We start from the raw sequence: 16,077 nt of genomic DNA, 5'->3' as shown, positions 1-16,077 counted from the left end.
CACTCTAATTCACATCTTCTCTCTTATGCTGCATCTCATATCACTGTGCAAAAAGCAAAAAAAAAAAAAAAAAAAAGAAATCTGGATTGTGCATTAATTCTGTTTTCTTTCTTAAATATCCATTTTCTCAATTAAATACAGTTTTTAAAAAAATGCCACAGTGAAAACCTTTGATATGAAATATATTCCATTTCCCCACCGTCTAATGAAACCAGACGGAAGAAGCCCCATGAATAAAACATTTGATGCTTTTACCCACAAGTGTGTTAAACTAGAGCAATCTCAAAGAGGAGGATTCCCCGGCTATACAACTGTGTCACAGGGAGGAAAGTAACATATTCAAATTTAATGAGTCAAAGAAGGGAAAGACGCCTCAAAAAGGGTTCCAAACGCATTCGCACACACAAGAGAAATTGTCCAGTCACAATCGTTTATTACATAAATCGTTTTTTGAGTGGGTTTCAGTGACAGATTTACTGTAGCAATAAGGGAAGCAGCTCAACATTTCTGCTTTGTCTGAATGCTCCTCAATTTTACCCCAATGAAACTAAAAGTATTTGATCATAATGCCAGCCTGAGGACACTTCTCACATAAGTTGTTTCCAATTGAATAATCTCAGTAACACAAAGGTGAAAATACAATAAACGCTGACTGGCTATTTACAGAATACATATATATATATATATATATATATATATATATATATATATATATATATATATATATATATATATATATATATATATATATATATATATATATCATTTACTGTTGTTTTTCATTTGTTTTCTCTCTTTTTTAAGCATTCACGGATGCTGGAGCCAAACATTCTATGGGCAGAGGGCACTGCTCCATCACAGTGCAAACACAGAGACAACTCCAGAAAGAATATCTCTACTTCCAGTCAAGGAAAAACTGATACTCTGCTTGGAGAATGTACTAATCATAGTATGCCACAAACAAAAAAGAAAAACAAACAAACAAACAAAAAAAGTGAGTGATTAGTGATTGATGGTTAAAGACACATCTTATTGAAAGCATTTCCATCTCTATGGGTCCATATTCACATTTCAAATAGTTACTTGTCTTCAATTGAAATTTTTATAAGCAGACAAACCAAAGACGGAAATCTTTCTGGCACAGATGTCGATATATAGATTTTACTGTTACTACGGGTAATAAAAAACAATTCAGAGAGATAGCATAACTAGCTTTATATCTGTAATTTGTTCATGCAAGGGGGTGGGGGGGTGGGGGGGTGGGGGTACATCGGAGGTCCTCAGGAAAAGGTTCACTCAGTGTTCTTATAAGCAAACAAGGTCAAGCAGGTTTTAGTTCTTACACTTCTCACCTTTGGAATATAATTCCTGAAAACCTGGACTGCTGGAACACAATTCTTTTCAATCAGGTCCTTAAATACTATTATTTGCTCGCGCTTTCCATTAATCAATACATTTTTAAATAATTTTAGTGTCTCTATCCTAATAATGTTTTTAATGTATTTGATAATATTAATCACTTAATATTATTCATGACCTTGTTTTATTGTATTTCTCTTAATTCCTTAATTACTTTGCCTATTACTGTAATTTCTATATGCACATTTGCATTGACTTGCCTTTAGTTAGCAATACTTTTGATTTTTCATTCACAATGATTCACAAATTAAAAAAATGAATGTATGATGCAATGAAATCATAAATTGTCCCAGTCTGTTTTTTAAGTAATTCTCAATGTCCTTTCAAATTTGGACAAATGAAATGATAAATTTTTTTTATTCTAAAAGATGTAAACATGTATTTACCAGCTGGTCTATCCTGCCTTGTTTTTCTTTTTTTTTAAATCACATTCACGTGATGTGTTTGTCTTCACCACTGAGGGTATGGTTTTGAGCTGTTTTAAAAGAAATACAAGATCTGAACAGGCGGAACTATTGTATGGCCTGAGAAACCGGAAGCGGAATGTATTCATGTGACACGGACCGGACGGTGGCCTCTGGAGTCACATTGAAGACTCCGGTCACACTAAAACCAGTCAAAAACAGGTAAATTGCGACTTTTCATGGGAAGTACGTGATGTGGTTTTACCTGGGTTGCTAAAATATTATTATCAGCAGAACTATGAATGTCAGAATATGTTTGCAGAACCGCGACTTCTTGAGCGATGCTACGTTGCTAATTAGCTCGTCTATGTCGCTGCGGCCTCAGAATAACTTTGAATGACTATTTTTCTTTGGGCCCCAGTTGTTGTTGAATTCTCTTTTACTCGTTGATTTTGTCGAATTTATATTTTTTCTTCTTCCTTATTTTGGACCTCTCTCTTGTCAGTTTAATCCAGCCGGTACACAGATTGATGGACAAGACTCGAATGTGAATTTAGTGCCGTAATTTCAAATTTAGTGTGAATTTACGTGAAAATTATTGCATCTCATTATGACTATTTAGAGCAAAATGTGGCTGATCAGTCACATCTCGTTGGTTCACGCTTCATTCAATCCAGCAGGGACACCTACTGGTGAAAATGAATGCGAGAGGTATCAACATTATACAAACACTTTATAACTACAGAGATAAAATAAATAAATTATTAATTATTCAGTAGAGGCTATCATTATTTTCACGTCTGTTGTCACTGTACGTTATTCATTGTTGTAACACCAATACTATGTAACACCAGTCTGAAACATTTGCACAGGATTGATATCTTCCTTTTTGTCATTCATATAAAACTGATTGAAGCTGAGACCAGATGTTCATTGTTTTCCTCTATTATCTTTAACTTCAAATAATTATATAAAATAATGTTGTATGCATTTAGTAATTGTCCTTTTTAGTTTTTCTTTTATTTTTTTTCCTGACAACACAACACTGCAGCTGTCATGTTTGGTTAATCTTTAATAGTGCTGTGCACTTGTGCCAAAACTAAGAAAGAAAAAATCAAAATACACTTCACGGAAATACTATAGTTATCTGGATAAAGGTAAAGATATTATTTATAATCCTGGTAAGTGTACTGATAAATTCATTAACATCTGCTCATATTCCTACAGGGCCTGAAACAAAGCCAGTCTTTCCTGATGGTTCACAGGGACGATCATTAACAATGTTTGTTTCTAAAGTCGTCCCTCGTCTGGGTTTACTCCGGCGAGTAACTTGTAAGTATAAACAAATGTATATGCATCCTAATTTTCTACATCATACAGTGTAAATTAATGTTAAACACTTTCTTTTTCTTCATATTTAGGTGCTTTTCAAGCTCGTGGAGAAATTTTGAATGGTCATCTGCAACCAGTCATTCCTGCTTACTGCTCTTTACTGCTGCCAGCACTGAAGCAATACTCCACAGCAGCAGACAACACAGCCCCTCCACGATGGGTCCAGCTGGAGCCAGAACTGGAGGATGCTCTCGTGCCGCGGAAACTGTCGGTGAGCCCCCTGGAGAGCTGGCTCTCGCTACGATACTCCCTCCCTCCCCTGCCGGAGGTCGCTCTGCCCCAGGAGGATGTGGAGCTGCTGGAAGAGAAGGTGCTGCCGCCCGCTGCTGCCCCCGTTATGGAGGACGGGGAGGGCTCGGCAACACCTGTTAGATGTAAAAATGTTCTGCAGATTCGCAGACGGAAGATGAATCGACACAAATACAAGAAGCTACAAAAACGGACTAAATTCTTGAGGAGGCGAGTGATGGAGGGAAGGGGGAAGAAGAAGCAGGTGAGACTTGACTGTAGTTCTGCCACTCAGAATCATCTTCATTATCAGCTGTTATTTTTTGTGAATATGAAAATGATGGCCTGTTTTAGATTGTTGGAACTGTTTTGTAGTTTTAGGAACCTGCAAAGGCATTATATTATTACTTACAGGTTAAAAAAAAAATTACTTAACAGTACTGACGATGTTCCCTGGGATTCACATCCTTCCCATATCTGAGAAAAAGCTCCCACGCCACTCTCAACATCAAGTCTAATCTCATGTGGAATATCATCTATTGGTACAAAGGATGATTTTCCATCACGTCTCGTGTTTGATTCTTTAAATTTAAATTTTAAATTTGATTCTTTAAAGCTAAAAGAATAGCATATTTAAATGGTCTGATTTAGCATTTTAACTTGTTAAATGATAGCTTGGAAAAAAAGAAATCCAAGTATTTCCTTTTTACTTCAGTGTAAAGAAATGTTTGGGAAATGTTCACTTTTCATCGGCTCGCCACGAAAGCTGTGGTGAACATGAAATCCCTTTTTTAAAAAAGTGCAGTCTGAACTTTGCCGCAGTGATGTGGTTTTTCACAGCCTCTCCCTCACAGTACAGACAGAACAATGCAAAGTGTTTCGAGCTTTCACTGCAGCAGCGTGCTGCGTTTGGAGTCTGTTCAGTACGTGCAGTTAGAGCTGTGCTGTTTGTTAATCTCACTCAAACGGTGCGTCTCGCTGTGTGATTTTACGTCTTTGATCTATTGTTTCTCAGTGCGATTCTATGTTGTCTGTTCTCTGACAAATTTATTCACTGCTGTCTGTTGAAATGCTGAGAAATTATTCAAGAAGTAATCCTCTGGTTTGTATATTGGTGGAGTTTATCTACACCTTTACAGAGCCTTCAAAAAGAGCGAGGGTTAAAAAATCCAGGAAAATGCCAACAGTCAATAATCCTTTATATTTTCAGTTTGAAAAAGAAAAAAAATGCAATGAACTGATGGACCTAAGCCCTTGTACGTAGTTGCACGAGAGTTGGTCACTTCTGAGAAAATGTTGAGATAACACAAGAACAAATGTTTTCCAACATCTTTTCGTCCAAAAACGCGTTAATAAGTTCATCAACACTGAGCACTAAAAGACCATAATTAGGTTTTTTAAAAATAGAATGAAAGTACTTGGAATAATGATGTGGCTATCAAAATAATTGTCATTCTTTTAGTGGTCAGCAAATTAATGGAGACATTACTACAGCTCTGCTTATTATACAGATAATTTTAAGTCTTTTTTCTCTTCTATCTGCTAAATTATTTTGTAGTAGATTGATTGTTGTTTTGTTCATCTTAAATGAATGTGGTTGAAATATTGAAGATGAAAATATTCATTTATTTTATAGCATCAATCAGTCCGGATTACAGCAGCTTTTGCTGGACCGTAACACGATAAACTGTCTCTAAACCCGTACAGAAACGATTTGAGGAGGACCTGGAGAGGATTTGGATGCGAGCTGGACTGAAGAAGGCTCCAGAGGGATGGACGACGCCGAAGATCTTCATCAAGCAACACGGAAACAAAAGGAACTGAGACACGCTGACAGTGAACCATCTCGCTGTCAGATGGATCACACTGGACGGTTCTCACAGACAAAACGCCTCTTCTGTCATGTTTTCTCTCACTTCAAGTCAGTTCATTCACCAAGCGTTTGTAACATCTAATAAACAAAATCTCTAACAAATTCAAATCATGTGTTGTTTTTTTTCTTCATTGTTGCCATAATTCAAGTCAAAATATCAAGAGGATTTAAACAAATATAAATAAATTTTTCGATTTTCTTAGTCTACAATAAAATTTAAAAAAATGTTAAAACCCTTCAGTCATGATTGACAAACCATGAAAATTTCCGTTGATGGTCCAGCTTCTCTGATCTGCTCTACACAGTGGGTTTCAGCTGCAGGCATTCTCTGCATTCATACTGCAGGAGGCAGTGTTCTCATAAACTGGTAAACCACTCTTCAGTCTTCTGGTTTCTTTCTAGGTCATAAACAAAAAAAAAGTATCCAGCTTATTTATATTAGACCTTTGTATCCAAAGAAAATTCACCCAGTAGACCATGAAATCCTAAAATGACCCGCTTCAACCTCAAGAACGAGGAATTTTTTAATGGAGGTTTGACTGTTTTCAAAGTAAATCCTGCTTTATTAAGGCTATTTAACAATCACTTTAGTTACATAAATGCAGGTTTTACCCACAAATGAAGAGTCTGGGACGAATTTTGAATCAGTTTTCTCATCAGGATTGTGTGAAGTGTGATACAATAAGTTTAGTCTTTTTTTGAACCTCGATTGGGCGATGAATTAAAAATAATAAGCTCAATTGTGATGTAGGCTTAGATTTACTTTTAATATCACTTTTATTTGCACGTGATTTTTCTGGAGAGCATTTCTTGGTTGATGCCCATGTTTTCCAGCTGCATGGCAGTGTTGGGTTTCACTGGCTGTCAGAGGCGGAGCGTCTGGAGGCTCCAGACTGCAGAAACACAACAAAACCAGCTGCTGCTGCCGCTGCGGCTCGATCCCCTTCCAGCTCTGCTCTCTGAACATTTGATGCTCTCTCCGGCCTCTGAAGTTCTCCGCTGACACCAGCTCTGAGAGGAAGATGCTTCTAGATATGAATCTCCTGCAGGGTAAGTTCTTCACCCGCGTCGCTTTGAAAAGTGTGGAGAAAGAAGCGAGGGGAACTTTTCTTTGTGCCATAATTGGATCCAGGTTGCCACAAGGCGGCGGGAACAAAAGCGCACGAGCTGCTGCAGGCTGCATGGTAAACATCTGCATTACAAAGCTCTGAAACAGTCGGAAAATTACTCAAATTGACTTTATTTTACCCACATAAAGCAAGTACTGTCTGCTTTATGGTGTAATTGTCATCTATACATACTTTGATTCGTTATAGCGGGTTTCTCAAGTTTGTTGTTTACCTGAAAGCACATTGATTGACTTTTGAAGAGCTTTTTTAATTTGCATGCAACTTTTAACACCTACCTTGGACAGATTCGTTGTGTAAATCATCTTTTTTCAGCTTTTCAGTCGACATATTTTAAGTTTCAGCCAAATAAATCAAGTACGACGCGCCATAAACATCAAGGTCAAATATACAATCCTCCCCTACTGTGGCCATGGCGGTTCTTCTGGCCCACACTGTTGTGAACCTTTATGGCCAATATGTTTCCAGTTAACTGTGGTCTGAGTGCAGGAGTCAGCACAATCCAGCAGCCAGTCATTATATGTGTCAGTAATGAGTGTTTCACCAGCGGTGGGTCTCTTGAGACCAGCCAGCGTGGATCGCCTCCAAACTGTCCATGACAGTTGACTTTGTGTTAATGATGAACAGCAGGGTTTGGAAGAGATTCAGATTGCTGTTTTGAATGTAGTAGATCTGTAAACACGGAGCTACTGACTCAAGCAGAAAATTGAAAGGTCTGGAGGCGGTATCATGTTTATGCTTTGAAAAGCCCAAAGTTTGCTCAACTCTCTGAGTCAGTTTTATCTGGCGAGCAGTTAGAGGAAGGCGCCTTGACACTGGGATGATCTCTACCAGAACCATGCATTAGGCTGCCTCCTCAGAGATGCTGTTAACCCTTTAAGATCAACACTTATTTCTAGACCTCTGTTGAAAATTTACATAACCTTAATCCTTAAACTGAGCAGAGTCTCTGCTTTTGCTGTTGTTTATGGCATAATGAAGGGGCAGTGACTCAACAGTGATTTTGGTATACGATTGAGGTAGGAGTTGTGTTTGGAGTTGTTTAATTTGATGCTCAACATCACTATGCTTTTATACATTTAGTGCTTTTATTTTTTCTCTTAAGTCTGCGTCAGACTTTTCCATCTGCGTCCACTCCGTCAGAGTGAAGCTGTAATTTTCCCATTTGAACCCATACAGTGATCAACATTTCCTGATTGTGCCGTCACAGTGCAGTTAGATGAAAAATAAATTCAGTGTGAAGATGTGTTGATCAAGTAAAAAAATAACCAAGACACACCTGAACACCTTGTATGGAATGGTCCACAGACCTAATTGATCTTTGCTGCTGTTCAGTAAGCAGGCATCAGTGTTTCCAGATGACTTCAGAAAAAAGAAAAAAAAAACCTCCCTCCAGGTTTGTGAAAGTATCTTTGTGTGTTTAGCAGAGTCAGCAGCTGGGCACATCTGCCTGATTTATCCTCCACCTGTGACGGGGCTGTGAGTAAACTTCACACTCCCACAACGCCCGTGAGTCACAGAAATCCTGCTGAGTAAATTCATACTTGATGCTTGAGTCCGACATCAATCCCCCGGGTTTAGTTTCAGCTCCTGGACGACACTGGGGTCAGTGATTCTCTGTGTAATCCCTCAGCCTGACAAATCTCAGCAGTAGTTTTGCAGGTCATTTACTAAATGTCTGTTATTATCTCCGGTAATTCAGCAGCACATTGTTAAGTTTTATTGTGGAAGTAGTCTCATGAGTCAGCAGTGTGTGTGTGTCTGATGGGGGACAATTACAGAGGGTGGGACTCTCTGTTTTACCCTACAGGGAACTTTAAACCCCTCTATTGAAAACCCACCAAAATTTTCCAGCTTGTCTCGTCTCTGATGCCGCTGAATCCATTTTCTTCATCTCTTTGACATATGATTATATGCTGCCATAAACTTACTGCGGGGTGGCACAGTTGTGTAGTGGTTAGCACTGATGCCTCACACCAAGAAGATCTGTGTTTGATTCCTGCCGGGAGCCTTTCTTTGTGGTTTTTGCTGAACCTCGTGGCTTCCTACTACGATCTAAAGACGTACCTGTTAGATAATTGGTGACTGTAAAGTATTCGTTGGTGTGGATGATTGTTTATCTCTCAGCGTTGATCCTCTAATGGACCAGAGGACTGGTCAGGATGGCACACATCAATTACCCAGCGTTAGCTGGGACAGACCTCAGGAACCCAACTTCAAAAAATGCAACTATAAAGTCAAAAAGTTAAACAAATATGCATCAGAAAAAATGAATGACTCAGGGATGTTTGTTAGTCAGAGTATTCAACAAACGTTCTTCAGATGTTGACCAGATAATTCAAAAGTTAAATCTTTGAGTGTGGAGAGTAGTTCGGATCTTGATGCAGGAAGAGCGCCTGAAACGAAAAGTCTCTAATTCTATGTTGCAAATTGGAAAGATTGATTGTGGTTACTCCTGGAAAAGGCGAGCTGTCAAATAAACACTTCTACACCACAGAAAGAGGTCCCCGAGCCTGGAATCGAACTGGAGATATTCTTACCGTGCTAAAACACTACACCATTGTGCAGCCCTCCATATTTTCAGTGCATCGAAAAATAGAAAACCTTCTTTTCTCTCTCTGTGTCCCTGTCCGGCGGTAATACGCAGGTGTTTGGCTCGCTCCTGGTCTTTTGACACCAGGTAGTGTGACTGAATAGGAGTCTGGTTCTTCATCCCCTCAGGATCACGGCCTTGAAAGCGGCCAGCAGCGGCCGGGATGAATAGAGGCTCTGTGAGCTTCGGCCGGCCGCGTACGTCCCTGCTGCCCCTTCGGGAAACACACAAGGAAACGGCGCTCTGGGAAAAGAGCATTAGAAATAGCAGGCGAGCTGCAGGAAGATCTGCAGAGCGAGTAAACACAAACAAGAAAAAGCATTTAGAGTGTATTCTTCCCTCTCCTTGTTTTTATGTGCTGTGTCTCTTTAAGGTGTCCTCTCTCTGAACCCACATCTGCTCCAACTCTGAAACTTCTCTCTGTTGAGACGCTTTAACAATTTTACCAGTGAAAGTATTTCTTAGGGATTTTTTTAGGAGACAATATGCTGTATGGAGGTGCTAGTCACCTCTCTCACCTTCTACTGCCTTCTTTACTTAAACAGGAATACACACATTTCTGTAAGTATAGTACTGAAGTAAAAATGTTTTTTTTTAATTGATACACAGTGAACTTGATGGAGTCGTGTACATGAATCTCTCTCTGTCAGTCACACCCACTACAGCCATCGTCACGGTAAAAACATGTAGTGTGGATACAGCACCTTAACTATTAGCAGTGACACAAGTGATTCAACTTGTATCATCGGTTTGAGTCAAAACCAAGATATTTCCGCCAAAGAAGAAAATAGTAATGAACTGGCTGGACTTCATAGAAAACAGTCTGAATTCCAAATAAAACTTGGGTTTTTGTTGGGCTGGAAGTCTCGGCATTCAAGCCTTATTAATGTAACTAGATCACTCTTTCATCTTTAGTTTGGATAACTTAAATTGATCCTTTCTCTGTAACTCTCAACCATCACAATGGAGGTTAAAAGAACCAGTTTAAAGAAAGTGAGAAGGTACAGATGTTTTTGTTCAACTTTAGAAAATCAGAATTTCTTGGACTAATAGATGCTTGAATGAAACAGATATCTGAAAAATCTCCTTCACTGGAGTAATGAAGTGTAAATTCTTGATTCTTTATCACCTCTGGATATACATAGCACATATATTACAATGCAGCAGAGCGTAAATTAAAACTGACTGAAGCTTCGTCTCTCATCCTTCATGCTTTTGTCTCTTTCAGTTCTTGCTGTGCTCTTCCTGCCAGCAGGTAAGACTTTCAGTGTCGTCTCTAAATAAAACCTACAGTATATTTTAATACTCAACACTCTTCTGTCTCCGCACGCCTGAGCTCATGTGTGTTTTTGTGTTGTGTCAGTTTGGGGTCAGAGCAGCAGCAGCAGGCTTGGTGTGGTGGTGGAGGCCAAGAACATCACCCTGCCTGCAGGCTCCAAGGCCGTGCTGCCCTGCCACAGCCCCCGCATGGTGTGGACCCAGGACCGGCTCAAAGACCGCCAGAGGGTGGTGCACTGGGACGTGGTGCGCAGCACTCCCGAGTACTCTGTGGAGCGAGTCCTGGACATGTCTCCCGGCGCCCGCCAGAGGGTCTACAACAGCTTCAACAAGGACCGCATCTCCGTCCCGGACTCCGCCTTCAATGATGGCAACTTCTCTCTCATCATCAACAGTGAGGCAACGTGATTCACTAATCAGGCTGTTGTTTTCAGGCTTTAAATGCTTCAGCCTCTTTATTGTTTATGAGATATGAAGTTTAATCAAAATGACACTTCATGGCACTTCGTCCACTTCATCCACTTCATCCACTTCAGGTTCTCCAATTCAACAGCAACGTTTTGACAGTGCCCTCATGATTCAAATGTTTTCATTTTTTTTTAGATGTGCTGACGACTGACAAAGGAGTTTACACTTGTAATTTGCACCATCACTACTGTCAGATCCACCAGTCCATCGAGATCCAGCTCAATGTCACGAAGTCCGGTGAGTCCGTCTGACTCCTCGTGTTTTCTCTAAAGTTTATGTGAAACAGGTCAAATCTTTACGTCTTCCTCCCCCTGAAATGTGTCCTCAGCTCGGAAGGAGAGACGGTACTGGGACGGAGAGAAGACCGTCTTGGTGGTGCTGTTGGGCAGCTCGGTGGTTTTGCCCTGCGTGAACCGGCGCCCCCTGTGGAGGGAGGGTGTCCAGGAGGACCGGCAGCAGGTGGCCCACTGGGACTTCCAGCCTCCCGGCGTGCGTCCCGACAAGGCCGACCGGCTGGTGGACCTGTACGCCTCCGGAGAGCGGCGGGACTACGGCTCGCGCTTCTCTAAAAGCAAGATGAGCGTGGAGGAGGACGCGTTCACCCTGGGCGACTTCTCGCTGTCCATCGATGACTTGAGGCCGGTCGATAAAGGCCTCTACTCCTGCCACCTCCACCACCACTACTGCGGCCTGGCCGAGAGACGCATCTTCAGGCTCACTGTGGGACCGCCGCTTCCCTCGGCCCCGACGACGGCACCCAGAATTTTCCAGAACGACGAGCCAGAACAAAGTAAGAGAATTCTGTAACTTGGACTTTAATGTTGTTTTTCCAGGAGATGGTGACGGAAACCGGTTTTTTCCCATATGGTTTCTTGGCTGCATTGTAGAGAAAGAGGATCATTCCTGGGTTGTTTTTTTTTTTTTGGTTTATTTATAGGCATAGTTGGTCAGTTGAATCAGTTCCTCTACTTGCCAATTTTCTCCTCAGTCCTCTCTGTTTTTGTGTTTGAGCTGAAGGAGGGAGGAGGTAGAAGGAATGTAGACACCAGCCGGGCGAGAAAGAAAGAAAGAAAGAAAGAAAGAAGGGAGGAAAGAAAAGTCTTTCTGTTCGCAATGTGTGCCGAAAAGGAGGATTTTTTGGAGTCAGCCGTTCTCAGCTCTGCTTTTAGAAGCTGTCTACAGTAAACAGCGTTAAATTGGCTGCAGCGGAAGTGGCCGTTCCATGCCAACTGTTTTTCATTTACAGCTTTTTTTCTTTGGCTGGAGACGTTTTTAACTGAGAGGAGGGGTCGGCTCAAGCATCTCGTAATTTTTTTAGGGAGTAGACGGCCATATCTTCTGTTCTTTTTTTTATTTTTTTTTTCCTCCCCTCCGGTTGACTTCATTTTCCAGAAGTCCCGGCCATTTGCCCTGCCCAGTCACACCAGACCTCCACTCCTGAAGCACAGTCCCGGTTTTTCCCAGCCTCCGCTCTCTTTCTGCACCGATGTGCATCAGTTTCTGGTGGAGGCTTGTTTATCAGCAGTCGCAGGAAGTCTGATACATCTGTTCAACATCTGGGCCAGCTGTGACATGAAAGAGCAAAGTGAGGGGAGGGGCTGAAGGTATGTTGTAGGACTCAGGCTCTCCTCCTGCTTTAAGGGAAAAATGACAGCCCGTTTAATAACCCTGTAAATCTTGGCGAGAAGAGGTGCACACGTGGATAAATGTTTTCTACCTATTTTCTTTAAACCTCAGCAAAGAACCCAACTCTCCGTTCGACATCGCTGAGCTCATCTACTAAATGAGAGCTAAATTGTACTTACCCAGGTGCTGGCATTAAACTCAAATTACAAATGTCAGGAGAGATTTTCCCTGTAATGCTGTAATTATTCACGGAACGAACAAACAGAGCGTCGCTTCAGAGTAATCAAGAAGTCGGCATTTCCGTGGACTGTCAGCCGTTCAACTGAAATCTCAATTTCTGAAAATGAAGATGCTTTACTTCAGTCCATTGAATTGCTAATGATACATTTCCCACCGGGTAAAAAAAAAAAAAAAAAAAAAAGAACACCTGTTAATCTCTGTGTTGCATATGTGAAATAGCCTTTAACACACACATATCAGATTTGTCAGGAAAATGGTAATGGATCCCTGCTGCTGCTCTGCTCTGGGCAGTGGTGCTTTAGCGACGGTGACCTTGGACACGTCTTTGCATTTTCATGCATATTCAGTACATTATGACACCTGATAATTATAGACCAGCCTCCCACTGAGGGAGGTGTGCCATTAAGACAAAATGAGAGCTTTTTTTTTTTTTTTTTATTCTGTGGCTTGGCTTGGCTGGTTTTGAAAGCGTGGTGAAAGCTAATACGTGGCATGTTTTCCTCATTAGTCTCTTAATTGCGTCTGGTGTTTGCAGCGTCCAATTTATCTGCCTTGTTGAGGAACCACATAGTAAAATGCTCTGAAACTCCACAGATACTGAGAGACTCAATAGAAGAACTTCTTTATATAAGTAGTTACTCTCAACTATCCATCGAAATTTTACAGATGGGCTGACTTTAAGACTGACAGAAGAGGCCTGATGGTGTCACAGATTTATTTTCCATGCATGCAGAAGCTTCGAACTGTGTGTTTTGCAGAGAGACTTAAACAGTCGTGAATGGAAAACGAATGAAGACATGCAGACAGACCACATAACACAAATTGCCCCTCTTCCCTCACACTTTTCTGGTCAGCTTGTGTTTTTTTGTGGGGAGAAAAAAAAATAACAGCTGCATGACATCAAGTCTGGAAGTCGTTACCGCTGGATGGCATTCGGACATTTAACTCTCTGCTCACCCTCTCTGTGTCCTTTGCTTCTCCAAACACATTAAGAAATAACAGAACAGCTTCTGAGGGAAATTCAAAGCTTCAGCCGAGCAGAATTGATCATCAGATTGATCTTTGTTTATTGAATTATGTCTCGCTAATGTAATAATAAATCAGTTTGATTATAAGCATAAATGCTCTTGAACCCGTTAAACCATTTGACTCAAAGTTTCCTCCAGCTGACATGATACACACAGTGTGCGCAGTTTGGTTTTTACTGGAGTCTCTCTGAGTGTGAGGACTGAATGCAGTCTGTGACAGAGGCTGCTTGCTTTCTACCTGCAGGAAGCGGTGAGGTGGAGAGTCAGCGAGTGGTCAACGTCTTCGTCCCTGACCATCGAGGATACTTTGTGCAGCATTTGGGATACTTCCTGGCGACGTTCCTGCTGCTGGCCTTCATCGTGGTTGCTGTCATCGTGCTAACTCGGAGACGCAGGAAGAGAGGTACTGGGTTAGCCTGTCCACACATAACTGTGCATGTGTGTGTGTGTGTGTACATGCACACGTACAGTATATACATGTGCAACCATCTTGTGGTTTCACAGGCTGAGGTTGGGCTATTTATTTATTTTAATTTCTTTTCTCCTTGCAGGGATGGAGTATGAGCCAAGTCGATTTGATCGGTAAGATATCATTGCTCAGCAACTCTTTCACTGTTTTTACTTCACATTACGACGAATTAATGGTAACTTATTTCTGTGCAGGGTAAACATGGAAAGTGGAGAAGAAATAGCTTTAGACTGCACAGAGATGAGGACCTGTAACCCAGATCCTTTGAATTCAGGTGCAGTAAGCCTCACTCACGTGAATTCTGCTAACAAACCTTACCAACTAAACTCATTTTCTCACAGCGTGTTTTTGTGCATTGCTTTTTTTTTTCAGGCTACAAAAACAATCTACTGAAAGAGAGAGATTTTGCGAAAGACTGCAATAAGGGTGAGTAAAGATGGCAGTCACATCTCATATCACCGAGCAGAGCCATCTGGTTCTACATACTGAGGTGTCTCTCTGTGATGTCTTCCTTCAGAATTTGATGGGAAGATGTGGAAGTGAGTGGGAGGTTTCCGAGATGCTGCTGGCAGGTCCAGAGCGAACACCAGAAGAGTAAAGGACTCTGGAGAGAACAGAAAGGGTGGAATAAAGGGAAACCCAGGAGAGGACAGGAGGAATGCTCCCTCTGCTGTAACCGTAGTACACTAAGCTTCTTCACTAAAATGCATCATGGTTGTACGTCTTATCGTTTTTATAGTTTGCATTTTTACAAGCTGTTTTCAACAATATTGTTGTCATTTATTAGATTGTTGCTCAATGCAATAATTGGTTGGTTTATAATAAATATCAGGATTTATTATTTTATCATTTTATGAAAAAAGTTTTTTATTAAATGCATGCTGTTTGTTAAGACATGTTTTCACATACTTTGCATGCTTTCAAAGCGTCAAGCTTCAAGCTCTTATCAAATGATATCCTCTTGGCTCAAATTCTGCTGTACTGTCATTCTACAAGGTATTTCAGCATCTGGATAAGGTTAATTTACTAAATTCCAAATAGTGTTTTCACACTAGCATTTTGAGCTAAATTCAATTGTAATGAAAAAGTGAAAATTTTCTCCTGTTATCTCTTTTTTCTTTAACGTTTGTGAATTTATCTTAATAAGTCTCAAAAATATTTTACTCAAATGATTCTATGGCCTCTTGAGTGATATCTGCTCATGAATAAGTTACAAATTAATAATCAAATGATTGCATTTCATGAGAATGGACAGAAGGCTTAGTCTGTGAAAACTCAGGAAAAATCAATGTTTTAATTATTTTAATGGGATGGAAGAGCAGCACACCACAGCCTCGTCCATAAAACTCTGAAACGTCATGAGTGACTCTACTGGTCAGTCTTTACAGGTATATGACTGTTGTAAATGGTGTGGCGAACAGCTCTGAGATGTACTGCAGGAAGGAGAGTTTATCATCACTATCAGTCACATTAAATCATAAATTTTAGTTCTCGTCTCGTTTGTTCCAGTCTCTTTCGGCTCTCTGTGTCTCTCTTGCATTCACTGTATGTACTGCTGGTTCTCTTTAATGAAGGATTTCTTCTAATAAAAACTCACATCAGAGGCAGCAGAGTGTTTGTTATTATTGGAGGAGGCTCCATGGACACTGTGGGTAATTAAATACATGTGATATAAGATTGTGGGGAATGTAAGTGAAGGGACATTTAATGGAATGACCGCTGAATGACCGAGGCTGAGATAAAAAATGTTAAGTAGAAAATGTAGAAAAAACATCCTGTATTTTAACCTTTTTTTTTTCAAAGATTCATTTTAAAGCCAAAGTGATCAATATTTGACATTAAATAAGTCAAATAGATAAACATTTGAAAATACAAATGCAGCATAGTAACTACATACTTTTGATGTGTAACATTAATATTTTATTAATTATA

The 16,077-nt window shown here is 40.5% G+C and overlaps 2 protein-coding genes across 2 annotated transcripts; both read left to right on the top strand.

Annotated features, from left to right (window-relative positions):
* Positions 1–1,933: 1,933 nt before the first annotated feature.
* aurkaip1 (aurora kinase A interacting protein 1) lies at positions 1,934–5,409 on the top strand. Its single transcript, XM_030119551.1, has 4 exons — positions 1,934–2,045; positions 3,051–3,155; positions 3,245–3,708; positions 5,151–5,409. The coding sequence occupies exons 2-4, from the start codon at positions 3,104–3,106 to the stop codon at positions 5,265–5,267; spliced, it is 633 nt and encodes a 210-aa protein (XP_029975411.1). The 5' UTR covers positions 1,934–2,045; positions 3,051–3,103; the 3' UTR covers positions 5,268–5,409.
* An 818-nt stretch (positions 5,410–6,227) lies between these two features.
* On the top strand, positions 6,228–15,743 carry LOC115408677 (matrix remodeling-associated protein 8-like). The gene is made up of 10 exons (XM_030119550.1): positions 6,228–6,366; positions 10,265–10,291; positions 10,400–10,708; positions 10,918–11,019; positions 11,111–11,572; positions 13,921–14,079; positions 14,228–14,258; positions 14,340–14,419; positions 14,518–14,571; positions 14,663–15,743. The coding sequence occupies exons 1-10, from the start codon at positions 6,339–6,341 to the stop codon at positions 14,686–14,688; spliced, it is 1,278 nt and encodes a 425-aa protein (XP_029975410.1). The 5' UTR covers positions 6,228–6,338; the 3' UTR covers positions 14,689–15,743.
* The last annotated feature ends 334 nt before the right edge of the window (positions 15,744–16,077 follow it).

Source organism: Salarias fasciatus, chromosome 20 (assembly GCF_902148845.1).
Source record: "Salarias fasciatus chromosome 20, fSalaFa1.1, whole genome shotgun sequence".
Classification (NCBI taxonomy): domain Eukaryota; kingdom Metazoa; phylum Chordata; class Actinopteri; order Blenniiformes; family Blenniidae; genus Salarias; species Salarias fasciatus.
This window is presented reverse-complemented; position numbering and strand designations above follow the sequence as displayed.